General features: G+C 39.0%; 4 protein-coding genes and 2 long non-coding RNA genes across 12 annotated transcripts in view; 3 read left to right on the top strand and 3 right to left on the bottom strand.

Annotated features, from left to right (window-relative positions):
* The first annotated feature begins 12 nt into the window (after positions 1 to 12).
* Positions 13 to 1,687, top strand: LOC143144065 (PEST proteolytic signal-containing nuclear protein). 2 transcript variants are annotated; one of them, XM_076306075.1, is made up of 4 exons: positions 56 to 140; positions 438 to 468; positions 702 to 917; positions 993 to 1,687. In XM_076306075.1, exons 2-4 carry the CDS (start codon positions 439 to 441, stop codon positions 1,233 to 1,235), a joined length of 489 nt encoding a protein of 162 aa, XP_076162190.1. In that variant the 5' UTR covers positions 56 to 140; position 438; the 3' UTR covers positions 1,236 to 1,687. The 2 variants fall into 2 exon arrangements, with proteins under 2 accessions (XP_076162191.1, XP_076162190.1); XM_076306076.1 differs by lacking the exon at positions 438 to 468 and having other exon boundaries at positions 13 to 140; positions 718 to 917.
* Rps26 (ribosomal protein S26) lies at positions 1,684 to 2,358 on the bottom strand. Its single transcript, XM_076307822.1, has 4 exons — positions 2,336 to 2,358; positions 2,251 to 2,269; positions 1,872 to 2,180; positions 1,684 to 1,761 (listed from the first exon to the last, which is right to left on the bottom strand). Exons 1-4 carry the CDS (start codon positions 2,356 to 2,358, stop codon positions 1,729 to 1,731), a joined length of 384 nt encoding a protein of 127 aa, XP_076163937.1. The 3' UTR covers positions 1,684 to 1,728.
* Positions 2,359 to 3,914: 1,556 nt separating this feature from the next.
* Gmer (GDP-L-fucose synthase-like protein) lies at positions 3,915 to 6,090 on the top strand. Of its 2 annotated transcripts, none has more exons than XM_076307337.1 (7): positions 3,915 to 4,009; positions 4,359 to 4,507; positions 4,590 to 4,704; positions 4,780 to 4,908; positions 4,978 to 5,191; positions 5,272 to 5,409; positions 5,490 to 6,089. In XM_076307337.1, exons 2-7 carry the CDS (start codon positions 4,371 to 4,373, stop codon positions 5,723 to 5,725), a joined length of 969 nt encoding a protein of 322 aa, XP_076163452.1. In that variant the 5' UTR covers positions 3,915 to 4,009; positions 4,359 to 4,370; the 3' UTR covers positions 5,726 to 6,089. The 2 variants fall into 2 exon arrangements, with proteins under 2 accessions (XP_076163452.1, XP_076163453.1); XM_076307338.1 differs by having other exon boundaries at positions 3,921 to 4,009; positions 4,348 to 4,507; positions 5,490 to 6,090.
* A 207-nt stretch (positions 6,091 to 6,297) lies between these two features.
* Positions 6,298 to 8,484, bottom strand: LOC143144692 (uncharacterized). The gene is made up of 2 exons (XR_012991491.1): positions 7,460 to 8,484; positions 6,298 to 7,211 (listed from the first exon to the last, which is right to left on the bottom strand). It is a non-coding gene; the product is annotated as an uncharacterized LOC143144692 (long non-coding RNA).
* On the bottom strand, positions 6,298 to 8,525 carry LOC143144689 (uncharacterized). The gene is made up of 2 exons (XR_012991486.1): positions 8,326 to 8,525; positions 6,298 to 8,271 (listed from the first exon to the last, which is right to left on the bottom strand). It is a non-coding gene; the product is annotated as an uncharacterized LOC143144689 (long non-coding RNA).
* A 57-nt stretch (positions 8,526 to 8,582) lies between these two features.
* Positions 8,583 to 27,550, top strand: part of Inae (inactivation no afterpotential E) — a 120,390-nt gene continuing 101,422 nt past the window's right edge. For 4 of the 5 annotated variants that reach the window (XR_012991484.1, XM_076307335.1, XM_076307333.1 and 1 more), the window contains exons 1-2: positions 8,583 to 9,098; positions 13,258 to 13,952. Coding sequence is in view for 4 of the 5 variants with exons in the window: in XM_076307335.1 (XP_076163450.1) it covers positions 13,858 to 13,952 (95 nt within the window). In the remaining variant the exon portion in view is untranslated. Of the gene's footprint in view, positions 9,099 to 13,257; positions 13,953 to 15,635; positions 16,902 to 27,550 lie in introns of those variants that run through there. The other variant, XM_076307334.1, reaches the window with a different exon arrangement.

The following is a 27,550-nucleotide window of genomic DNA, read 5'->3' as shown; positions in this document are numbered from 1 at the left end:
TTGACGTAGGATACGAGTACTAGAGTGAAGTAAACCGCAGTTACCAGCGTTAAATTGCTTCAGGTCGGTCGATTTCGCATTGCGTCCAAAGAATATCAGAAAAATGTCGAAGAGGAATCCAGGAGACGAATATAGAAAAGGTTTTATTCATTTTATTTATTATCGTATCACTTGTATTAGATGAACTAACATTTACTTTCTACTGTTTAAAGTTGTACTGTACTCTATTCTCGATTTGTTTTCACTATTGATTTCGTGTCTACAGTCTTTAACATAGAAAAGGCGAATTTTGAATACACAATTTATAGTATCGAGGCAACACGAGACAATTTTATGAGAAAATTAATTGCTCGAAGTGTATTTCATTACCTAAATCTCGTTTCTTACTTTTCATATACCATTTTTGGGTGCACGCATCCTACAACCATGTGCCAAAGGATGCATCACATTAGTAAAAACGGATTGAATGTTAGCCTTATCTAATAAAATTATCAAGTAAATATGTATTGTATGCCGTATCATTCTAAATAACTTTAGAACACGTATATCATATACAAACTTATTTCTCTTCGATCGTCTATTCCATTTATTTTGAATTTAATTCAGATGGCTAGAATTACAAGGATCTTGTACTAAGCATGCCGCTTATATATTTCCGGTTAAAAAAACAATGTTGTTTAACTTGATCTGAACTTTGCCAGTGTTTGACGTTGTCAGGGTCAAGTGTCTACAGAGCGGAGGACTCCAGGGGAGATGACAGAGGAAGAGATCGTTCTCCACTTAGATCGGACGACCGCTGCGAGACTACCAGCTACAATCAGACAGATGCAAAGAAGCAAAAGCTGGCATTTGCATTTGGGAAAAAGAGTGGAACGGAACAAAAGAAGGGCATTCAAATAAAATTAGGTTCAACATCGGTAAATAAATAATATACAAATAGATCTTAGGTGCCTATTGTGCCTTAAAATGATTGAAATATCGTTTTTTTTTAGAAACCTACTGTAAAACCAACACCGGTACAAAGGCCGACAGTGGCATCGGTATTCAATACAGATGAGGAAGATGAACCTGAAGAAATGCCAGCAGAAGCAAGGATGAGGATGCGAAATATTGGTCGAGAAACACCAACCTCAGCAGGGCCGAATTCGTTTGGTAAAACAAAGCAAGGATTTTGCGATTCAAAAAAAATATTTGAAAAAACACTCAAGAAAGCAATGGAGGAAGCAAATAAATGATTCTTTCCTTGATACATCTTGCAATTATTGTTAATTGTATATTAATTTTACATGAAATGCAACAATTAATAGCGAGATTCTTGCTACAGTTATATGCAGAATATTTTTATCAATTTTATGCATCTTATTGGCAAAAATTAGATACAAAGTCTTACTTCACATTTTCCATCACGTTTTGAAACTAAATTAAATATTAGCTACTTGTTAGTAATAGCTAATATTATGAAATGAATTGTTTCACTGTGTAAATCGTAAACAAGTATACATATGTAATAAAATTATGCTATGTAATTTTTACAATGTTCATTACCATCGTGTTGACTTTGAATCACATAATAACGACGAATGGAAAAGATGACAAAAGTAACTTCTTTAGACATAGGAAAGTAATAAAATAATTTATCTTGTAATTTGTAGAGTATACGATATAAATAAAAAAGAAACCAAGCCGATTTTTTATCTTTTATTTTTACTTAAAATTTACATAGTACAATTATTTCCTGTTCTGCTGTCCTTGACGTAAATCCTACACAAATGCAAACATTGAATTAGTTTAGTAAAGATTAATTAATCGATTATTAAAATACATTATAATAAAAATAACGTCTCTGAAATTTATGTATTTTTAATAATTACCCTAGGGAAATTACGGACTGGAGGAGTTCTTATGCGGCGATTTGCTTTAGATCTGTTACGAACCACTTTAGAGTGGATAGCGCAAGAAACACAGTAGTGCAACTTGGCGTATAATTTTGGAAGCTGATACGCAGAATAGAAGCTTGCTTCTGTTATGTCTCTAACAGCAGCTGCTTCCACAATGTTACGAATAACAAACTTCTTAATCGCTTTATCTTTTGGTACACATCGTGCACAATTGGTACAGCGAACAGGATTTACATGACCACGACCATGTTTAGCACGTCCACCGTTTCTGCGCTTGCAGGTCTAAAAAATAAAAAAGCTATAAAAATTATCAACCACAAATATAATACATCAATATTTATTACTTTAATGCCTTGTTGAACATCTTAAATCTATTAAATATTTTTAGCAGTATAGCATGTAGAGGTTAAAATCAGTACTTTAACCGTGTTTAATACTTTATTAAAAATAAAAATAGCATATTTCATATTTTATACGCATTATATTTTATCTTTATACAATTTATGAATTCATATTAAAAAAGAGATATTTTGTATATACATAATGTGACAACCACATGGTTTGCAATCATTCAACACTTTTGTATTTTACAAATATGTCAAATAACATCAAACATATCTTTCAAAAGAAAGAATTTATACTATATATTTTCTTCGTAAATCTATCTATCATAAAACCACACTACACACAATACAATAAAGTTATTACAAACAATAATTTAAGAGACGGTTACCATTTTGTTTCGTTAGTTACAAAGGAAGGATCGAACAACGTTTAATGGGAATGCACGAAGGTGGAGAGTCAAATCAGTACACTTCCGCTTATACGTGATGTTAATATTCAATTTAAATTATATTTATCTCTCGTACACTTTAACTGCATTTCAATTACTTCGCTATGTAAGACGTTTAAAATACACATGGATGTAATTGAAATCTTTACTTGAAAATAAAATCTTAATTTTGTATCAAGCTAGTATAATACTACACTTTTAAGTATCTATATAGATGAATTTTGTAGAGAAAAAGAACTATTATTTCTATTAAATATCTATATACGTATATTATTTAAATAATTGTAAATCAAAATATTTAAAATACTAGAATTTATTTTAAAAGCAAAATATAATATAAGACGATTTTACCATTCGATTTTGAAATTCTTGTACATGATTGCCGTAGTCAAATTTTGCGATTATAAATCGACTACAAATGTTCTTATGTCAAGGATTTGTATCATCTATACTGTCAGAAAGTGTGGTAGAAATTTGGAGCACAAGTGAAAGAACTATTTTAAAATATGTAAAGTTTATTAAAGACACACTACAAGTATTGCACACTTGGTAATACTAATTCGTGCCACATGAAAGAAAAGTCATCAGAATTCCTTACCAATCTCACTTTCGGTATACTGCTAATAATTATAAGATTCAAACGCTAGATGGTCCTTTTTAAACTTTAAACAAGTCAAACATATTGTTACAATTTGATAAAATCATAAATGATATACAGGGATAAGTATCCTACATGTACTACCTTTACCGACTTGGTTCCGTTATAGTTCCATGTAGTTCCATGAGTCACCATTTTGAAAGAGAAGGAATACTTCAAATCCACTAATATTTTATATTGTCGTATTTTTATTTCAAAAGATCTATTCATCACCTCATTTTTTATTCTCATTGGTACCTAAATAATTTATTTTTATCATATTTAATTTTAATTCCTACACCTAATGACACTGAAATTTTATTTTAGTCCTAATCGATAACGTTGGAAGTGACATTAGAAACGAAAACGGTACATTGTTTGCAATGTTTATTTTTGATCTCGTCTGTAACATCTATTTTATATTTCGTCTGCAATATTTATTCTATATCTCGTCTGCAACATTTATTTTATATCTTGTTTGTGTCTTAAATTCCAATTGAATGATCAGTTTATCTTGTAGGTACTCGTCAGTAGAGATCTCTTTGTACCAATAGATGGCGATGTATGTTTGATAAGGAAATGAAGTTCGAATGTTAATTTTTATTAGTGAAGCATCGTGATTATGATGATATGCTATTCTCGTTAATAGTGCACTGTCTATCTTCAACTGATTTTTTACTTGTAAGTTATAGAAGTACGAAGGATTATTAATAATTAATACTATGTGATGAGTATATACAGATATGAAATGTATACCACTGCTAAATAGTTTTATAAGAATCTTGTATTTTAAATTTGTTTATCAAGCATATTGTTACAATAAAATCATTTTATACTGACTATTTTACATTTTAAAATATGTATTTTGACTTATATATACTTGGTAAATTAAATCATGTTATCGAAATAAAAGTGCAACTTAAAAAAAGAAATAAAATTCTTTACTCTCTAAAACTTGAATAATTTTCTGTGTCGTAATTATAACAATCTTAAAAAAGAATTAAGTCTTAATATTTGAGTGTTTATTTAGATTTCATAAAACATGACTGAATGTGAAAAGGTTATACTTGTAACTGGTGGAACAGGATTAGTTGGTAAAGCTATTCAAAGTGTTATCAAATCTGAGAAAAATGAAAATGAAAAGTGGATATTTGTAGGTTCCAAAGATGCAGATTTATGGTAACTTATTATTTAAGTATTATGCAGTAATAAATTAATTATGTTGTTACATTTACAAAAATAAAAAATGTTACATTTTCAGCAACAAGAAAAGTACAGAAAAATTGTTTGAAAAACATAAGCCAACTCATGTTGTTCATTTAGCTGCCATGGTTGGTGGTCTATTTCATAACATGGCACATAATTTGGAGTTTTTGGTAAACGAAATTAACTTTTATTAATTGGTATATTATTATTATTGTTAAATTTTTTAAGATGTCTTAAATTTTAAGCGTAACAACATTTATATGAACGATAATGTATTACAAACTGCTCATGAAAATGATGTTGTTAAAGTTGTATCTTGTTTGTCAACCTGCATATTTCCCGATAAAACAACATACCCTATCGACGAAACTATGGTAATATCATTTGTAGTATTACTAGTTTTAAACTTTGATCGTGAGATTTATTTCTGTGTTACTTTTTAGGTCCACAATGGGCCCCCACATCCATCAAATTATGGTTATAGTTATGCTAAGCGTCTTATAGATATTTCAAATCGAGGTTATTATGAGCAACATGGCAGACTTTACACCAGTATTATTCCCTGTAATGTGTTCGGCCCAAATGACAATTTTCATCCTAGTGCTAGTCATGTTATACCAGGCTTAATGCGAAGGCTTTACGACTTAATTAAAGATGGTACCAAATATTTTAAATACAATAATAAGGGTTTTTCATAATTTTGTAGCATAACACTAGTACATGTATGTATCTTTCAGGAAATACAAAGGATAAAACATTTACTGTATTGGGTTCTGGAAAGCCTTTAAGGCAGTTTATATATAGTTTAGATTTAGCCAAGTTGATTATATGGGTACTTAGAGAGTATAATTCTGTAGAGCCAATTATTCTATCAGGTACATTATAAGGCATATAATAATTTTACCAATTGTACTTATTGTTCTATTATTAAAGTTTTTGTTTTTATACTCTACAGTGGACGAAGCTCAAGAAGTCACAATATCTCAGGTAGCTGAATCGATTGCACAAGCCTTCAACTTTAAAGGAAATCTAATATATGATTTATCGGCAGCTGATGGACAATATAAGAAAACAGCAAGCAATGCCAAACTACGAAAATATTTACCTAATTTTCAATTTACTTCATTCGATCAAGCTATTAAAGATACTGTTGACTGGTACATACAAAATTACGATCAGGCCAGAAACTAATGAGTGTTCTATATTTAGTATCCCATTTCCAGTATACTCGACTATCTGAAAATAAAAAATATATAAACTTGCAATTTGTTTAGACTTGTACAAGTTTCAAGCATTCCGATAATTGAAGTAATGCAAAAATTAAATTAAAATTTATATTTCCAGTGGTTTCTATAATTTTGTTAATAATTATTTATAAGGTTGAAAATATGTGACTTAAAATTGCATTTCCTAATTTATTATACTTTTGTTGGTATGTTTAATAAAGTAAACTTATGTATTAAAACATAATCGCTATATACATTGTATGTTTTTAGAAAAATTATTCTTTGTAGCTATTGAATATTTTGTTCGGATCGTAAATTTTGTCAAAAAATATTATATTTTAAGGCTGCCAAATAAAGATATATATTTTTAAAATAAATTATGGGAACTTTCAACCTGTAACCATTCAAAGAGTATCTTTTTGCACTATTTATAAAAAGTGTTATATTAATAATTTTCTACATGTCCTTTTATGTTAAGTTGTTCACTTCTTTTTAACGAAAAGAAGTCTACAAATTATATAAAGTATTACACATCCATCCAAATGAAATAGGTCAGTATATTTGTGTATTACATACATATATTCGTACATACGCATATATCACAATCATCGTGTGATTCTTCTTAATCGCGGGCAATTATCGGTCAATATGAGAAGATGTTTCAACAACTATTTAACCGGTATTTACAGTCAATGATACTTTTATTTTCCATTTTACAATGGCCCGGATTATATAGAGGCTTCTACCAGAAAGAGATCACCTTAATATCTTTGCTATTTTAAATAATAGGAAAAAATACCCCGTATACCAATCGCGTAATTGTTTAATAATTATATATCGAACTTAGGTAACTCCTTAAAACACATTTGAGAAAGGTAAATAAACGAAATCTGACTTATTCACTATTTTTATATTGTGATCCAATAAATGCATTTAAGTTTGCGTTAAATTATTATTTTTTTTTAAATACATAAGAGAATGAAAAAGAATATTATATTTACGAAAATACTCTTTTACGTTTACACGAAGTAATATACAGCTGAATTTTTTCCTTAATTGTATTTTTACTTTAGTTTATACAATTGTTAATTTATTTTAGCACTGCTCGTGCTACACTTTCTCTCGTTTACGCACCGTAACATTACGATTCCATCTTCGTTTCGTCCAATTTATTTTAATTTTTCAACAATTTCGTAAATTTGTTGTCGTAATTTTTGTTTAAAAATATATTCTGAAATTAAATAGAGCGTAAAAACCTGGGCGAGTTTCTTCGCTCGTACTACAACTTGATAAGAAATTTAACCATTGCATAGAAGGTAAGTACTAGTAATTATTCGCTCGATTCTCGATCACCCAGTATTTTCTAAACGATTTGAAGTCCTCGTTACTGGTTCTTACTTTCACAATAAATAAAACATAGCAGCGTTCAACTATATTTTATTTACAACTGTCTGTAACAGTAATAAATCGAATATTTCCTAAAATGGTCGGATGTAAACAATGTAACAACATCGCAAGAATCAAAGATCAAAGGATCGAGAGCCCTTCATCGAGAATATTGAAGCTTTAAGTTATCAATGTTGAAGCCATTTGATAAGATACTGCCGATGAATAACGTTCACTCGATTCTCGATCATCCGATACTTCCCGAGGGTACGATTGTAAAATCCTCCCTACTTTTGTAATCAATGAAACGTACCAGTGTACAAGTGCCCTGTACTCTCAACAATCTGAAACAGAATACAATTACGCGCAATAAACGCAGAAAGAAATCGAACATTTCGCAAGAATATTCATACAAACAATGTGACAACAATATTGCGCGAATCGAAGAACAGGGGCTCTTCGTACAGAGCATCGAAGCTCGAAGTTACCGACGATGAAGCCACTCGATAATACACTTAACCTTCGATCACGCGATATTTCCCAAAGGTTCGATATATAAACTCGTTAATTCCATTATAAATGAAACCAGTGTACGGTACACTTTATTCTCAAGCATCTGCAATAGAATACAGTTACGTATTATATTACAAACGTAGAAAAAAACTGCATATTTCTCGACAACGATATCGCGCGAAGAAATGAACAGAGAACCCTTCGCAGAGGGCATCGAAGCTCCAAGTTACCGACGACGAAGCCACTCGATAATACACTTAACCTTCGATCACGCGACATTTCCCAAAGGTTCGATATATAAACTCGTTAATTCCATTATAAATGAAACCAGTGTACGGTACACTTTATTCTCGAGCATCTGCAATGAAATACAGTTACGTATTATATTATAAACGCACAAGAAAACCGTATATTTCTCAGCAACGATATCGCACGAAGGAAAGAACAGGGAACCCTTCGCAGAGGGCATCGAAGCTCCAAGTTACCGACGACGAAGCCACTCGATAATACACTTAACCTTGATCACGCGATATTTCCCAAAGGTTCGATATATAAACTCGTTAATTCCATTATAAATGAAACCAGTGTACGGTACACTTTATTCTCGAGCATCTGCAATGAAATACAGTTACGTGTCGTATTACAAACGCAGAGAAAAAACGATACATTTCTCGACGACGATATCGCGCGAAGGAACGAACGAAGGGAGCCCTTTGCAGAGGGCACCGAAGCTCGAAGTTACCGACGACGAAACCGTCGGTCGGCGACACTCGATAAACTGTGTCCCGCGTGCGAGGCGGAGCGTCGCAGCGACGCAGCGTCTGCCGCACAGGAGGCGTAGCGACGCACGCGCGTGTACCGGTCATAGAGATTGAGCGCCCTCGGTGCCACCGTCGAAGGTGCACCGCGGCTCAAATTCGGTGGCTCAGTCGCGCTCGAGGTGGCTCACCCCGACGGTCGCGGTGAGACGGTATTTTCGCGGGCACCGGGTTTCGCGGGTGGCGTACGGAGGTGATGTCTGCCCTGCACGTGGCGCGGCATCGGTACGGTAACGACGAATGATATGCGCACCCCATCGGGCTCGTACGCGACACACGCCGCGAGGAAACGATGACAGGGGTGCGTGGAGACACGTTGCGGCACAGTAGACGGTAACGCCGGCCCCGATCGGCTCTGCCGGTGGGGAATAACTCGTCTGCTCTCTCGGTGTCTACGCGATTCTACCGCGGAACAAACGTATCATCCCTGTCATCGGTACACCGTGAATTCGACGAGCCGGACGATAGGAGACTGGTGGAGACTCGGTATCGCGGTGTGTAACGTGTTTCTCCTGGGTGAAAGAACTTGTGACAAGGACCCCGGTGAATCGCCAGGGAATACCACGGATACGCGACGATCGTTTATCGTGTCACGGTGAATCGTACGCGTCGACGATCGCGGTAAGCAGCATCTTGAATTTCCACAGAGAGAGAAAAAAAACAACGAGAAAAGAATCGCCCCTCTACGACGTGACGCTGGAGTCGTCTCGTCGGGGCTTCACCGGTACCTCGAATTACGAGCTTTAGGGCTACTATTTCGAGAGCCGGTGATAAGTTAATTGGTATTGATTGCGCGCTCGAGCCGGGCGTAGCGATCGGTGGAACGATTTTTACGTGCCGAATTATTCTTGGTAACGGCTCTCGCGACAGGGAGGGGGGGAAAGGGTTGTCGTTCCTCGAGACTACGCGCGGAACTTTCGCGTACGTGGATTTCGCCTTTGTTCGGTACGTGCGGGAGAAGGGGAGGCTGTCCCGACAAACCGGAAGATCGAAGCGCGATAAAAGCGGCACCGGTGATTCCCTTTCGTTGCGTCTCGCTTCGCGGAAGTGGAATAGAATCTTTTCTCGGAACTGGCGACGACAACTAACGACCGAACGAGACTCTCGTCCCGATTGGGCATCGTTCGGAAACAATTCGCGTCGTAATTTTTTGGCAACCCATCCAGGCCGGGTAGATTCGAATATCGGGGATTAAGGATACACCGGGTGCTCGACGGGTTCGTTGAAATTAATTCCGATTTACGCGCATCGTATTATCGAGACTCGTTTTCCTAGAGACTGTAATTATTTCAATCCCCGTGAAATCGTTTTTCACGCGCGTTTCTCTCTCTTTTTGATTTTTTGATTTTTCTCTCGAATACGTTTCTGGTACTCAGGAGTTTGAACGAAAATCGGAACTCGGTTCTTTCTCTCGGTCGCGATTGTCTTCTCGGACAGAAGAGAAAAAAAAAGACGCGGGATTTGTTCGAACGGTTAGAAACGTAACGCCGTGGGAGAAAGTCTCGCGTTGGTGGGAAATTAAATATCGCTCCGGTGTCCGCCAACTGTTCGCGAGAGTGTCTACTTTAAAAACGGTTGTTCTTCGTAACTCGCGGCGCAGTTACGTCATCCGTTGCCCGCGATTCTATCCCGTGCGTACAAGACGCTCTTTCTTTAAGGTCTCGCGACTCTTTTAACCGATTCCATTGATCGGTGTCGCGCGTACATCGCTCGGACGAGTTTCTCGGTACACGGTGAAAAGATTTCCCTCTACGTGGCATCGGTCGGATGAGATACGCGAGGTCCTCGCTACTCCTGGATACGAATCGCCATAGTTGCTTAAAAGTTTCGCGGATCCCACGGGAATTTTCCAGAGTTTCGATTGTTTCGCGCAGCGCATTCGAAGCGCTCGCGCTCGGAACGCGCGAATCTATCGGGTTGTTCGGAATGGCGTTTCGTTCTCCTAAAACGAAGAATACGTGATTTAACCCATTGCACTCGGTGCTCTTCCGATACCAGAAACCAGCACCTCGACGAAATCCTTCGAATCGTGCAATTAATTTGAAACGGAGCATTTTCATTGCAGACGTTTCTTATGCGTGTGTTTACGTCTTACGAGATAGGAGTGATTGATTTAATTGCAATTCCAATTTTAATTTAGATTCTAATTTTAATTTCAATTCCAACTTTAATTTTAATTTCAATTTCAATTCTAATTTTAATTCCAATTTTAATTTCAATTTCAATTTCAATTCTAATTTTAATTTCAATTCCAAACCACGATGGTTTCTCGAATTGGAGAAAGTACACCGAATTAAGTGATCGAGGATCGCCTCTCGAATGGAAAGGATTGATAAAATATTTGTACACTTTAAAAAAAATCGTGTTTCATTTTCACCGAAAAAAAAAGAAACGAAACGACTTTCCGAACAATCTAGTACAATGCGGAAAAAGATGGAATGCACGATGCAACGTTCGATTATTAAAAAAAAAAAAAAAAAGAAGAGAAAAGAGAAGGTATAGAAGAACGGAGCATATCGTTCGATTCGTTGTAGAATTTCGTACGAGTCCGTGTTATCTTATCTACGTGTTTCAATTTCGATGGAACTTTGCCCCGCTTTCACGTCGCGGGTTCGTTTAATGCGCGTCTTTTCATTGTTGCACAATGAGCATTCTTCTTTCGGTGGGGGTTTGTTGGAGGGGGGAGGGAGAGGTAGAGGTTGAGCGAAATAAAATACCGCGACCCGTAACGAATTCGCGAAACAATGCGAATTTTCTTTCCCACGAGCAACGGACCACTCGTTAGATTCGTCTTCGGTTAGAAGAACAACGAGATCTAATTAAGCCGGTAATTTAAATCTACGGACATTTCTTCGATAACGTTACACGGCTTCGAATTTAATTAAATTAATTCGTTTCAAAACGTTTGACAAGATAAAGTGATAATAATCGGAGAACAGTGTGTGTGTATGTATGTATATATATAAAAAAAGAAATATATATATATATGTACGTACACGTACATACACACGAGTATGCAATGTATACAGGGTGATTCTAGAAACTGGGTCGGTCTATAGTCTCCTTCTGCGTGAATGTGGTGAAAATTAACGGAGAAAAATGTTCCACGGTTCGGCGAGGTCTGTCTTTTTGTACCTCTTTTTTCCTTCCTCCTCAAAAGATGCAACCATGCACGAGGAAGATCCAGTTGCAGTTTTATTTTAAACGGAACTGTACGCTCCTTTTTCCTTTGCATCGAATCGATTCTTCCCGTCATTCGACGCGTAAAAGTATCGAGGCACGGACATCGAATAGGTAACGGTGGCACGAGTTACCCCGAAATGGAGCACGTTTGTAGCACGCGGTCTAAACCGTGTTTTATTTTCGGATGTTCGTATTCGTCCCGTGTGCCCGAATACCTTACCCGCGAAACGATCGGACGAAACTTATCGCGCGTAAGAAACCGCGCGGTTCGATTTAAAGAAAAAAAAAAAAGAAGAAAGAAAGAAAGAAAAGTAAAAGATACAATTGCAAACCTTGCATTTGCATCCTCGCGCACCGCGGGACAAGTAAGATCGTGAAAAGTTGGACCTTCTTAAACCGCACAGCTGCTGCTTCTCCTTGCGATCTTCTTTCCTATATCCGACGAAAAAGGTTGATACCGGTTGTCCCAGTTTCTGAAATCACCCTATAGAAACGAAGACGCGGCGGGGAGGGAGTATCGGTTACGTATCGCTAACGGTGCGCGGTGTTTGAATATGGAGGACCTCGGGTGAAGTCGGTTTAAAGTTCCGTCGCAGCGCGAGTTCTCCTCCGGACCATTGACGAGCAACCCTTCGACTACTTGTTCGCGACCAGTCGTTGCACTCGATGCACCGCGACCGAAATGTACGAATTTTTGACAAAAGGCTTTATTTTTTATACGATGCGCGATTCCTCGAGGAATGCACGTGAGCAGCGAGAAGAAAAGGGAACGAGCGGAAACGAGTCGCGTTGAATCGAAAGAAACGACGCGTTGCAGTTCCGTACTCGTACTTTAACGATCTATAAAAGTAGTTACATTATCCACGAATGAACCGATCGATGCTTCCTTCGAATCCCGAGTGAATTATCGTAGAAATCGAAACGTGTACGTACAAGGGGAAAGAAAGAAAAAAATTGGAAAGAAATTCCGGCCTGGAAATAAAATTTTTCGAATATTGTATATTCAAATATCGATACTTTCTTCGAATCCCGAGTGAATTATCGTGGAAATCGAAACGTGCGATACGCGTGTGGGGAAAGAAGGAAAAGAATTGAAAAGAAATTTTTGAAAATAAGATATTCCATCGTGTAAATAAAATCTTTCAAATATTATATATTCAAATATTGATACTTTCTTCGAATCCCGAGTGAATTATCGTGGAAATCGAAACGTGTAATACGCGTGTATATGTAAAGGGAGAGAAGGAAAAGAATTGAAAAGAAATTTTCGAAAATAAGATATTCCACCGTGTAAATAAAATTTTTCAAATATTGTATATTCAAATATCGATACTTTCTTCGAATCCCGAGTGAATTATCATAGAAATCGAAACGTGTACATACAAGGGGAAAGAAAGAGAAAAGTTGAAAAGAAATTTTCGAAAATAAGAAATTCCAGTCCGTAAATAAAATGTTTCAAATACTACATATTCAAATATCGATACTTTCTTCGAATCCCGAGTGAATTATCGTAGAAACGAACGAAAGAAAAGAATTGAAAAGAAATTTCAATCCATAAATAAAATTTTTCAAATAATAAAATATTTAATTTCGGCAGAGGTTCGAAGGTTGCTCGCCGTTGGTTCCACAGTGTTGGATCGCAAGGTGCCCGACCCTCTGTTTCTCCCTTTGGAAGAAAAAGAGAGGAACGCACCACGTGTAAGTTTCTCAGCGAGGAAACGACAAACCCACTCGTTCGTCCCGAAGAAGTCGAATCGGAAACACGGTCAATCGGTGTCAGACGCGGATCAAAAGAAATAAAAATGTCCCCGCGTCCACCGTGACGTCGTTGAGGAGATTTCGACGAGGGTTAGGGTAAATCGAGGCGCCCCGTTACCGCGATTTCCAGCGGTGATCGCGGCGCGCCTACTCGGGGGTAGCGCCGCCCGAATGCTCGCCGGTAAACTCCGTCCGCGAGGAGGATGGAGACGCGGCTGGACAAGAGTCACGGAAATGCGCGTCCTGGTACGCGACGACGAGGACGAGGCGTGCCGTTCGTGGGGTTCGTGTCCAGTGTCAAAGTGGTCCCGGATCGTGGTGGTCCAGGTGCCGGCGTTTGCCCGGTGATTCGTGGACGAAACCCGGATAGGAGCCCGGTGCCCTCCTCCGTGCACTCTAGACGATTGAATGGATGATAGGGTGAAACGGTTTAGAAGCGATGCCTGGTATCGTGGTGTTCCGACGCCGATGGAGCGTCGGCAGCGACGACCTCGTCGTGCCCGGTGCTTTCCTGTTCATCCTGCATCTGATATGGTGAGTGAACATCTCGATATTAATACCCGGAACCCCCGATCAATCACTTTGACCCGTTAACGATCCCGCTTGTCCGCGCGGCCGAACAGCTGGTTTCAAGAATTCTCAAGCCGTGCGCGCGGCCAGGATATTACGTATTATTTGCGGGGCAGTACCTCGTAATTATAGCGCCTCCTTGAAATAGGATACCGACGTTCGCGGATAATAATTCCGCGTGACCTACATTTTAGGCATCGACGCGTCCACGCGCGCGCGTTATATATTTCGATTAATTGATAGAGATATATTCTGAGAATCCCCCCTCCACACACCCCAACCGCCCCCTCCCATCTCGTGATTTCCGCCCCTTAATTACCAACGTAATTCGATAATCGATTCCGCGTTGCAGACCCGTAGATACCAGCGATACGTATCCGCGTGTACACGCGGACCCGTCATCGGCGAACACGTGTGCCATAAATCGGCCGATTAATTATTTTACTGTACAATTAAACGCGATTAGTCGCGGCGAGGAATTTCAATTACGCGCCGGCACGGCGCTCCGCTCGTCGCCGTGCTTCTTCGTAGCCGTTGCGCCTACCCGCTTCGAGGGTTTTCGGATCGTCTCGCGATGTACCCTTCTAGACCCACCCCGACACCCTATGTTGGAACGTCGGTGCCACGGGATACGTAAAACTGTGGAAATTCTGGTTGCGTCGGTTATACGATTTCAATTGCCGTGAAACGCGTTTACGCGGAGCGAAATTGGACGACGCGAATAGCTGCTCTTTTAACGAAGCAATGGAACGTTTAATTACCCACTTGGAGACAATTTTCGATGAGCTTGCTTTTTTCACCGTTTCGCGAGTTTAACGCGTCTCTGGAGCGCTCACGGGACACGAATTCTAATACTCGTGAACTTTCGAACGGCATTGCTCTCGTCGGTGATGCTGTAAAATAACACGTGCGTCGAGAAATTATTAAATACTTCAACTTTCGTTGGAACAAGTGTCGAGGACATTCTTAACTGTGGAAAACTTGAGCGGCGCTTAACGTGTTAATCGCGAAAGAATAATCGCGGTAACGGAACCGAAGCGGAAGATAGTCGCGAAATCGTGTATCATTTCGTACGATCCGGGACTTTGTTTTCGAGATACGAGAAATGAAAGTTACGAACTTCCGGTGGGTGTTGATTCATTGGTACGCGTCCGGTGCTTCGCGAACTTCTCGTTAATTAGAATATATGGGAATTGTGGGAAAAAGATATTTGTCCGTGATTTAATCATCTTTTTTGCGGAAACATTGTTTAACGAATCTTCTTCGACTAACCTTGCGCGTACTATAATTAGAAAAAATGAGCGATGCCTCGAAACATATTTGCTCGTCGTAACGCTAAAGCTTTTAACAACCTAAAAACGTACCCGTTACTAAATTTTGAACAGAGTATCGTAAATTTATAATGTATTTAGAAAGAGTTATTAGGCATCGATGCGGTGGGATTATTATTAGCGATGATCAAAGGGTAGTTTTCGCGTCACGACCGTTCGTGTTCGTACATCTTAGCTTCGGAAAATCGTTAACGAACGTGGCAAATGACCCAGGACAGAGAGGTAAGGATAGCGGAGAAATTGGCGATCGTCCATTTCATTTTCGTCGTTACTGTAAACTCGCGTTTCTCGATATGTCGATGCCGCAACATGGCTTCTCCGTGTTTCCTTTCACCTCGAACAACGCGATCGATAAAATTTCAATTAAAACAACGTCCAGCCATTCTTGATGCTCGCACGGTATTTCGAACGAACGCGCAACCAATTTTCTCCCTCGTGCGTATTATACCATAACCTAACGCAGACCTGTGTACGCGCGACGATAAAGATTTATCTCGAGGAATTAAAAATGTGCTCGTTCTCCGAGGAACGTCGAATTTTCGTTAAATACCGAGCGAACGTGACGAAATCGTGTATCGATTCGTTTCGTGTATCGATCGATTAACATTTTTCGAACGTTGAAATCGAAATGGTTCGTTACGATCTTGCATTTTCGATCTCTGTGTAACGAATTTTTCGATACCGTTCTCTTTTGCGTTTTCATCGTATCAAAATTGGAACGCGGTACACTTACTCCGAACAATATCACCGATTAAACGAGCTGTTGCTTTTCGAGTTTCTTTCGACTCGAATAAAAAGATACAAGTATAAAACGCTTCGATGTTGCGTAAACGGTCGTTCAGCGAACATTCTAATAGCTGTTTAACCTCTCGCGTACGGGAATCACGATCAGTTTTTTGTCCTAAGGCCGATTTTCATATGGTCGACCTAAAGTTTTAATACCCTCCGGTATTTTAGAACTGTCCTTTCAAAGCTGGAGTTTGTACCTACGCTATATAGATACCACTTGCGTATACTGTCGCACACGTTCCTCCGCAACAGGCAATCGCAAAACACAGTTCTGTACAGATGTTTGTGTGTACGTTAGGAGAAGTCAAATAACATACGGTGTATGAATCCCGGCCGCTTACGAAGATACCACGGTCTATATTTAATTTATACAACGATATAGATCTTGTACGCGAAGGGTTAACGCGAATGTAACAGGAACAGATTGTGGATTTCTTTACCTCGCAACGAACCGGGCGACTATAGTTTCGTTCCGCGTTTCAGTGATTCAGTCCATCCGTGACAGTCGGCTGGTCACAAAGTCCGGCGGTCCGCTCGTTCGCCTTGTTTCGTACTTACGTAGTGCGAAGCGCGCGGTCTGTTAACGCGTCTCCGGCGCTTCTCTCGTGCGTATAGGTTATGTTATCGCGCGTGCATGCCGCCTTTTGCTGCGCACGAGAACGATTACTGGATCGAGTCTCCACACAAGAGACGGAGAAATGCCGGGCCTCGTCGCGTTCGGCAGACGCTGGAGCGTCGGCAGCGATGATCTGTTCTCACCGGCCGTCGCCTTGGCTTGCATTCATGTACTCGAGTAAGTGTGAAAGCGTGCACAAACGCGGCATGGCGTGGTGTGGTGTGGCGTGGCGTGGCGTGGCGTGGCGTGGCGTGGCGTGACGTTTCTCGTACGGTTATCAATTTCGAGCTGTCGTCTTCCCTGCATTTTTAAGCCAACGGGATTTGAGCGCGATCGACAGATAAATTTATCCACCGCGTGTACTTGCCAGCTTCTAGTTTTCTCACGGCGACTTTGATCGATGAACGAATTCGATGCTCTAGTAGCCCCCTCGTTCGAGTTCGACGATCGACGTTTCGTGACATTTAAAATTTCGAAAGGTCGAGATGTTTCGAGGAGAAAATAGGGCGCGAGATTTCCGCGCTTCGATTCGATAGGATCGTGTGTGCGCAACGAAACTGTCGCGGAGCGAGCGAAGCACCACTATTGCGACGGGATATATCTATATATGTATGTATGTATACGTAATTGCCGGATGATACGAAGTGTATACAAGCGTATTTTATCAAGTCTCGTAATCTCAATTAGCCGGAGAACGTCAATTTCGGGTGTGGTGCAGCGGGTACAAATGTCAATGTAGATAATTTCGTAGCCGTGTGGATGTTCGGAATTATTATACATATGTCCGTTGAACGTGTGAACGTGGCTGTGTTACGAACGGATTTGATTCTTCGAACGTTTTGCAATGCAAATTAAACGCAAGCATCGGGACATTTGGAAACAGGTGCCGTGGAATTTGTTTCCCCCTTGCGTGTGTCGTCTGAAATCATCGATATCGGAGAAACAGCAAGACGAATTGAACAACGTACGAGCGGATTACGACATTGTGGTTAATATCGATGATCGAGAGTGTACGGTGTAGCGTGTAAGTGACGGCGGGCGTTTTTAAGCGCGTTGCTCGTATGTACAGACTGATCTCGAGGAAAAACTTTTATCGAACGTGACACGGAACTTCTCCGAAGAGAAATAACCACGACCGTATACACAAGTTCCGATATATTCCTTCGAAGTATCGTCGCTGTATCGTGTCTTTTAAAGTGGAATGCGTTAAAGGTAACCTTTCGACGTATTTATCGACAGAAATATATATAATTGAACAGCCACGAACGATATTTAGATCGCTTTAAAGCTATACATTTTTCATGCAGTTTCAAATTGTAAATACGTGTCCCGCGCATGGATATTTTTAATGCATTTTTCAGCGAGTGTGCAATGAGACACAACTTCTCGACCGCCTATAAAATATGGTGAAACTCACATGCAACATTCATCGCGTATTTTCAAGCAAAAAGTTGCGAAGCAGGTACAACCTATATTTGAAACTCTATTAAAATTCAAATACGTTAGAATGAAGTTTCTTCTATCAAACCTCGAGGGTGAAGGTTGATATCTTCCGCCAGCCTTGAACAATATAAATTGTACACACTTTGAAAGTCGCGATAGAGATTATAGTGTTAAATTGACACAGACCCACGGTGTTTTACGTGTAGCCGATGTTTGAGAATAATATTCAATCGAATCGATACGTACGCCTCCCAAACGTAAACAGGAATTTAATAGGTGCTAAAACGCACTAGGTACACTAGATCGTATTATTGGATTGTAATATGTAAATCGTCCGTGCTGATAGTGCCGTAATGGGTATGGATAAAGGTTCTATTTGTCTCGAATGTTTCGTTTCGCACCCGATTCACCATCCACTTGTACCATTTTGTTGATACAGATACAAACCCGGTGTGTCCTTTTTCATGATAATGCCCAATCTCACGTTTGACGTTATAAAATCCGAAGCTCGTATCTCGAGCACGGAATTCAGTTGCATTCACCACGCTTTTCATGTTTATCGCTCACCTTTGACCACCATATTTTTAATCCCTTAACACGTTGACGTCAGACGATAGTACCACCATCGTGTCGTTTTGATCGCTCGGTTGTTGCATTTTATTGCATCAAAATTAGCCGAATTATTGACACGAATTTTTCTCGGTTAAATAATTATACAAATTTCATCCTTTCTTAAAAATTATACAAATTTCATTCTTTCTTAAAAATTATACAAATTTCATCCTTTCTTACAAATTATACAAATTTCATTCTCTCTTACAAATTATACAAATTTCATCCTCTCTTACAAATTATACAAATTTCACCCTTTCTTAAAAATTATACAAATTTCATTCTCTCTTACAAATTATACAAATTTCATCTTCTCTTACCAATTATACAAATTTCATCCTTTCTTACAAATTATACAAATTTCATCCTTTCTTACAAATTATACAAATTTCATCCTTTCTTACAAATTATACAAATTTTAGCAGTCTGTGTCACAAATAAAAAGAGCAGTTAATGTTTTCCGAATCCTTAAGAATCCGTTGGCACAGGGCCAACGAGACATTTAACCCTACACTGCGCAGCGATGCATACTCACGCATCGCTCAATTTTACAATAACTCGACAGAGGTGCATATACACGAATTCTTCGTCAATTTTTCCCGTGTAACGTATTACGTAAACACTCAATAATGCATATACGAATCAATATTTGATCTTTTGTTTTATTGTATTTGTGGAGAAATTTTCAAAATTCCCTACCGCAGAGTCCAAAAGTAACGAATAAATAACGAAAAAGTTGTATTTTCTCGAATACATTTTATTTGGAAAATTCCCCACAGAATCCATAGGGTGTACTCGATTTCTCCTTCGTCGCGTAAATCGAAACGAGAAAAGGGCAATGTTCTGTTCTCTCGAGCACAGCTTAGGATTTTTAATTTTCTGTAATTCATTGCATCAATTTTTCCAAATTCCCTACCGCAGAGTCCAAAAGTAACGAATAAATAACGAAAGGATTGTATTTTCTCGAGTACATTTTATTTGGAAAATTCTCCACAGAATCCATAGGGTGTACTCGATTTCTCCTTCGTCGCGTAAATCGAGACGAGAAAAGGGCAATGTTCTGTTCTCTCGAGCACAGCTTAGGATTTTTAATTTTCTGTAATTCACTTGCACCAATTTTTCCAAATTCCCTACCGCAGAGTCCAAAAGTAACGAATAAATAACGAAAGGATTGTATTTTCTCGAGTACATTTTATTTGGAAAATTCTCCACAGAATCCATAGGGTGTACTCGATTTCTCCTTCGTCGCGTAAATCGAAACGAGAAAAGGGCAATGTTCTGTTCTCTCGAGCACAGCTTAGGATTTTTAATTTTCTGTAATTCATTGCATCAATTTTTCCAAATTCCCTACCGCAGAGTCCAAAAGTAACGAATAAATAACGAAAGGATTGTATTTTCTCGAGTACATTTTATTTGGAAAATTCTCCACAGAATCCATAGGGTGTACTCGATTTCTCCTTCGTCGCGTAAATCGAGAAGAGAAAAGGGCAGTGTTCTGTTCTCTCGAGCACAGCTTAGGATTTCTAATTTCCTGTAATTCACTTGCACCAATTTTTCCAAATTCCCTACCGTAGAGTCCAATAGTAACGAATAAATAACGAAAGAATTGTATTTTCTCGAGTACATTTTATTTGGAAAATTTTCCACAGAATCCATAGGGTGTACTCGATTTCTCCCTCGTCGCGTAAATCGAGACGAGAAAAGGGCAGTGTTCTGTTCTCTCGAGCACAGCTCGTGATACACAGAGGATTTCTAATTTTCCGTAATGTACTTTTACCAATTTGCAATGGAAATTATCTACGAATCGAGGACACCGGAGCGCCAGCGAACGCAATTCTTAGACAATAAGAATTGTCTCGCAAACAGCCCGGGGAAAGCTTCTGTTTCCGTTTACGACGTTTCTCACTTTTCTGGCGGGGATCTCCGAGATGTTGTTCCGTAGGGTTCGTTTGCGACGGTAAATAGATTTGGCGTGAACCCGACCGCGACGTCGTATAAACTCGTCGGGCTTCCTCGGTGGCGACAAACCGTCATGGGAAACGAGAATCCAGTTTCATCGGTGGAGTGCAATTTTTCCACGAGTTTTCGGCCAGGTACCCCACCAGGTCTACCCATATCCCTCTTTCTTTTCTTCGATGAAAAATTCATGGGAATCGGGCCACGCAAAGGCCCGCGTTTCGAATTCGATTAAATTGAAAATTCGCCACGCCAGAAGCGCCGTGTCCGCCGCCAGCACGCGAAACTTCAACGATGCAAATATCAGCGTGAAACGACCGGAACACATCGAAGAGGAACTCGCCAACTAACAAGAAACACCCATTCGACCGACGTGAAAATTGCACGGATTCCTTCTCTCTTTTTATGCAAATCGAAAGTACGCGACTTTGCAAAGATCGTGGAAAATTCATATTGAAAATTACCACGGAGAAATGAATTGTCTACGTTACATTGGAAATTAATTATATACGAATCACGAATAACGGATGGAGAAGAAATTGGCACCAATAAACGATAAACACCGCTTTTCTCGTTTTTTACTTTTGTGCGTTTTTGTGTTGTTTAATTTTGTGCGTTCTGTTTGTAATTTTAATGCTTAAACTTGTGCGTACGTGTGTACTATCGTTCGTTTCATAGTCTGTATGTTAACTTGTACGAATTACTTGAATTGAATGAATATATATTTTATACAGTGAACACCTGTGTTATAAAAGCGTTACCTGTACTTTGATTCCGATACAAATATAATGGATAGATTGAAGACAGGGAGTCTCGAGTAGATTAATTAACAATTTTCTCGAAGAGTATCACGAAGTAAAACGACGAAGTTTTATTTTAATTTCTAAAACAAAAATAAGAGAATGTTGTATTGTTGTAATGAGTACACAATTGATATTGTACCGCAAAGTATGATACCGTTTGAAACAATATCTACGCTCCGTGCGAGTGTAATTATTCAATTTTCATGAGCGATTAACTCGTATATTCTACCGTAGAGGAATTTTCAAACGACCAGTGGACTCATCCCTGGTTAACGGGTTAATAATATCACTGCTATTACACATTGCAGTGTATTAAGTTAAATTACGTAGGGCCCGAGTTAAGTGTGCATTAAAACATCGAGTGAGTCGAATCGAGCAATTAGTAAAAAAAAAAAAAAAAGAAAAAAGGAAAGGAAAGTGGTTTGACACAGCGACGAATGTAACAAGTCAAGAGTCGATAACGAGAGTTACGATTAATTGGACGTGTGTGCATTTTAAAAATGATTTCGTCTAGTTAATTCCGTGTTTAGCGTTTACATTTATACACAATTCTCCTCTCTGTCCCGATATTCTATTATTTCCATAATTCTCAAATCTTGCAATTGTTACAATTCAATCGCTCGAATAATTCAAAAGCCACACGATTGCTCGATTTAATTCGAAACGCAATAATGATGCGGCCAGATTCACACGAGTACGTCCATTGTTAATAAATATTCCAGTACAATTACAATCACTATCGGTATAAAAATTTGAAAAATTTCACGTATCCTTCATTTATTTAAGAAACGAATGACCAGTAGCGAGCAAAAATGAGTTCGTTTCTTAAAAAGCTTCTCAAGATCTATGTATCGTTAAATAACAAAAGTTTCTTTCGTATTTTTAACTTTATCGAGTACAAATAAAGAACTCGAGGCTACAATGTTAATTCAAGTTGCGATTTTTTTGTAATCGTGTTCGCGTACCGATTTTATTTGTCGCGGATGAAAAGAAATAATAAACGAATGGTTATTGTGGGAAGGATGGAATTACAGTTAACACGTCCACGTTGTGAGTCCCCCCGTGTAATATTGAAATTGAAACGAACGAGAATCGTTTACCGTGTTTCGACCTCCTTAATTGCGTGGCGCTCTGTCGTAATGATTTCCCAAATTGAATCGCCGAACGATTCCACACCGAACGCTCCTCCACTTTTCCGGTGTCCCCTCGGTTTCGAGATGTTGCCGTGCATTACGGGACGCGTGGACGTAAACTCAATTCACTTAGTAGGCTATAAAACGATCCCCCGTATGTCTGGAAATATTTTACAACGCGAGTGAATCAAAATGCGCGGTTCTTCTTTACGCGTCTACTCCAGGGAGAAAGAAAGATTAGGATTGGGAGGAACACGACCCTCGCGAAGACTGTGCAAAAATTAGTCGACACCGTTCCACGCTTTACTGTAATACAAGATCGATCTTTTTTCTTCCTTCGATACATCCTCGATAATAGTACTTCTATTAATAGGTTCGATTCACGATCGCGCACACTTTTGCTCGCGACGACTCGTAAGATAGAGTGAAGACAAAGTAAAGAAACAAGAGCAAATGGAACTAATCTAAGATCGTTTAAGATCGATGTTTTTGCTTCCTTCGATACATCCTCGATAATAGTCCTTTTCGGCGTGGCTCGATATATGATCTTATTGTGCATGATTTTGCTTCTGACGACTTGTAAGATAAAAGTAAAGAAACAAAAGCAAATGGAACTAATCTAAGATCGTTTAAGATCGATGTTTTTGCTTCCTTCGATACATCCTCGATAATAGTACTTCTCGACGTGGCTCGATTCACGATCGCGCACACTTTTGCTCGCGATGACTCGTAAGATAGAGTGAAGACAAAGTAAAGAAACAAGAGCAAATGGAACTAATTTAAGATCGTTTAAGGTCAATCTTTTTTTTTCCTTCGATACATCCTCGATAATAGTCCTTTTCGACGTGGCTCGATATATGATCTTATTGTGCATGATTTTGCTTCTGACGACTTGTAAGATAAAAGTAAAGAAACAAAAGCAAATGGAACTAACCTAAGATTGATTTTTTTTCTTCCTTCAATACATCCTCGATAATAGTCCTTCTCGACGTGGTTCGATTCATGATCGCGCACACTTTGCTCGTGACGACTCGTGAGATAAAAATAAAGAAACAAAAGCAAACAAAACTAACCTAAGATCGTTTAAGATCGATTTTTTTTCTTCCTTCAATACATCCTCGATAATAGTCCTTCTCGACGTGGTTCGATTCATGATCGCGCACACTTTGCTCGTGACGACTCGTAAGATAATAATAAAGAAACAAAAGCAAACAAAACTAACCTAAGATCGTTTAAGATCGATCTTTTTTCTTCCTTCAATACATCCCCGATAATCGTCCTCTTCCGTGTGACTCGATACACGATCGTATCGCGCATAATTCTCCTCTCGATGACTCGTAAGATAAAAGGAAAGAAAAGAAAAGAAAAAAGAAAAGAACAAAAGCGAATTTAATCTAGAAAAGAATTTCGAGTCCCATCGGATTAAACGTTTCAGCCAACCTTGGTAAAGATTATGCAAAAATTGCACGCCATTGTCCCACATTCTACTCTTGGTACCGTATTCCCTTTAAGCTAGGACTTTTTTCTCCCTGCAATACATCCTCGACGTAGGATGGTCTTTTTCCGCGTGGCTCGACACACGATCACGTCGCGCGCACACTCTCGCTAAAAGGAAAGAAACGGAGAAAAAAAACACACCCACACACACACACGTACACACGCAAAGCAAAAAGAACGTCCCTCGAGCCGAGAGTCATTTATTCGGAATCGCGCGGACACGTTAACCCCGTACGAGGATATAAAACATTCATGATTTCGCGAAACTGAACGACGGAAGCGGGAATACACGGTCAACGAGGCACATAAATGAATTTACACATCGATTGCCGCTCGAATTAATGACTGGCGCTCTCTCGGATCGGAGTACCGTTAACGAAGCATTCGTCGAGTCTTCTTTGTCACCGGGACACTGTAATCCTCCGTTGCTTTTGTCCCGCCATGAGCCGTCTGATTTAAACGAATGCCAGGAATGCGTTGTTTTCGTTCTAGCGAGAATCGGTAAATGGCATCGGGGAAAGTACTCCTTGAGGATCAATACGTCAGGCACAACGTTCTGCATCGGTCTCGCTCGTGAATGGCCCGTTACACCCTCTCTCACGAGCTATGAATCATTTAAGGCTCACCCTATATATCCATCCCCCATTCAACGCCATTGTGTTTACGCGGGTTACGTGTTGTAAACCGTGCCCGGCCAGCGAGCCAAAGGCTCGACATCGATGGAAATCGTACGCTGCTCCGTTTGTTTCGTGTTTTTTTTTCAGCCACCGTGGCTCGTGGCGGGACGAAGGTGTTACATTTCTGCTGGGAAACTGTTGTCGCGTCTCGTCCCGCCAGACAGGTCGCTTCCAAGTACGGACAGTATCGTACGAGTTACTCCGAGTCTGTGAAACCCATATAACATTTCCCATCGATCGTAGCGAACTCGTTAACGGGAAATATTCGCCTACATTATTTTAAATACACACGGTAACATTTATCCGCGCTATTTCTCGACGAGATATTCGAGTGTTTCACATTTATCGATCAGCTTCGAAGCGCGTCGTTGTACGTGCATTTTTCCTCTTTCTCGAAACTCGTCGATTAATTCGTTAATACGTATCGTGTAATAGTTTTTACAGGAAAGGTTTGTTTTTGGGAAATTTTATTCGTGACGTCTCTTCGTTGAACTGCAACGTATACGGAGAATTTCTTTTGCATTGTAGAGGGTTATTTATAAACTATGGAGAACGAAGGATAATTCGAGTCTGTAACGAATTGTCAATTAACGACGTTTGTACGTTAAGCGAGCGTGGCGTGAATCGTTGCGTTTTCAATCGTCTTCCATGTATTTTTTATATTTCTATCGTATCCATCGGTCGGTACTCTTGGAATCGGAATTCAAGATTGCCCGTTTCCCCGATGGTCGTTCACCATGTGCCACATCGGTTATTTTCGTCTCGTTTGCTTCGTGAGTTAGAATAAAATTTCATCGGTGGGTGTAGCCGTTATTAGGGGTACTCTCGTGATTTATCGTGTCTCCAATCTCGACGAAGCTTCGAAAGTTTCAAGGATGCTTCGAGAAGTTGGACGGACGCTTCGAACGATCGGTTCTCCGAACACGGGCTGAATCGTTCGAATTTTTAACGAGCGCACGCCATGAAACTCGAGCGTGTCGCACGCGCGCACTTTTTTCTTTTCCTTTTTTTGGCCAAGATGGCATCTTTCGTCAGGAATGTTCTATTTATGTTTCAACCGAGCCGTACGTTTTCATAAATCATGAAATGCGCCAACGGCGAAATATTCTTGCCGTTAACGCGCTCGCGCGTGCACCGCGACTGTTATACGGGGAAAACCGTTGCATCCATTGTACCGGGAGCATTCTCATCCGATATCACGCGCAGCCAAGAACGCGATGCATTATATACGATAAATTCGTAGGGCTTGTCTCGTTTTGTGGATACCTGTAAGACGTGCACGTAATATTGTACGAAGTTTGTCGGTGTAAGTCCCGCGTATCCCTACCGACGAATAATTCCAACGTCCCTCCGTTACCTCCAGCGTTAACTTCAACGAGGCTCGGAGACGCATCGACGCCAAAGGTGCGACCATTCGAATAATTTAACGTTCGAGTATTACTACTCGAATACTTTAGCAGTGGAATATTTTAGTATTTCAATACTTCAGTAGTGGAATATTTTAGTATTCGAATACTTTAGTAGAGGAATATTTTAGTACTCCAATATTACTACTCGAATACTTTAGTAGTGGAATATGTTAGCACTCCAATATTACTACTCAAATACTTTAGTGGTTGAATATTTTAGTATTCGAAAACTTTAGTAGTGGAATATGTTAGTACTCCAATATTACTACTCAAATACTTTAGTGGTTGAATATTTTAGTATTCGAAAACTTTAGTAGTGGAATATTTTAGTATTCGAATATTACTACTCGAATATTGCTACACGAATATTAATACTCAAATATTACTACTCGAATATTGCTACACGAATATTAATACTCGAATATTACTACTCGAATACTTTAGTAGTGGAATATTTTAGTACTCCAATATTACTTATCCAATTAGTACTCGAATACTTGAGTAGTGGGATATTTTAGTATTCGAATACTTTAGTAGTGGAATATTTTAGTATTCGAATATTACTACTCGAGTATTGCTACTCGAACATTACTACTCGAATACTACTATGCGAATATTACTATACGAATATTAATACTCGATTATTACTACTCGTATATTAATACTCGATTATTACTACTCGTATATTAATACTCGAATATTACCACTTAAATATTTGACAATAGTATTCAAATGTTATTATACGTTATCCGAATAATTTAACGTTTGAATATTACTACTCGAATACTTTAATATTCAAATATTACTACTCGAATACTTTAATATTCAAACATTACTACTCGAATATTACTACTTGAATATTACCACTCGAATATTACTACTCAAATATTATTACTCGAATACTTTACAATAGCGTTCGAAAGTTATTACTGGAATATTATTACTCGAATATTATCACTTGTATATTTTACAATAGCATTCGAATATCGCTACTCGAACATTTTACCCCTCGAAGATTCCAACTGGAATATTTCCCTATTCGAATATCATTTCACAAATATTTTGGTATCAAGATATTACTACAGTATACCGTACACGGTAGTACACATTTCATACCTATTAACGACACCATTTATACCACCACATGCTACGCACTGCGATACCTAGTTATGTAATTATTACCTTTGCATCCCGATACTATTACTAATTAACGACACGATGAAAACCGCGATGATAAAACATCGTCTACGTGTCGTTCGCGTGCACGTGCGCCCAATACTAATTTTTCTCCCATAC

The sequence above is a fragment of the Ptiloglossa arizonensis genome, chromosome 3 (assembly GCF_051014685.1).
Source record: "Ptiloglossa arizonensis isolate GNS036 chromosome 3, iyPtiAriz1_principal, whole genome shotgun sequence".
Taxonomy (NCBI): domain Eukaryota; kingdom Metazoa; phylum Arthropoda; class Insecta; order Hymenoptera; family Colletidae; genus Ptiloglossa; species Ptiloglossa arizonensis.
The sequence above is the reverse complement of the archived record's forward strand: the minus strand, read 5'-3'. Positions and strand labels throughout refer to the sequence as shown.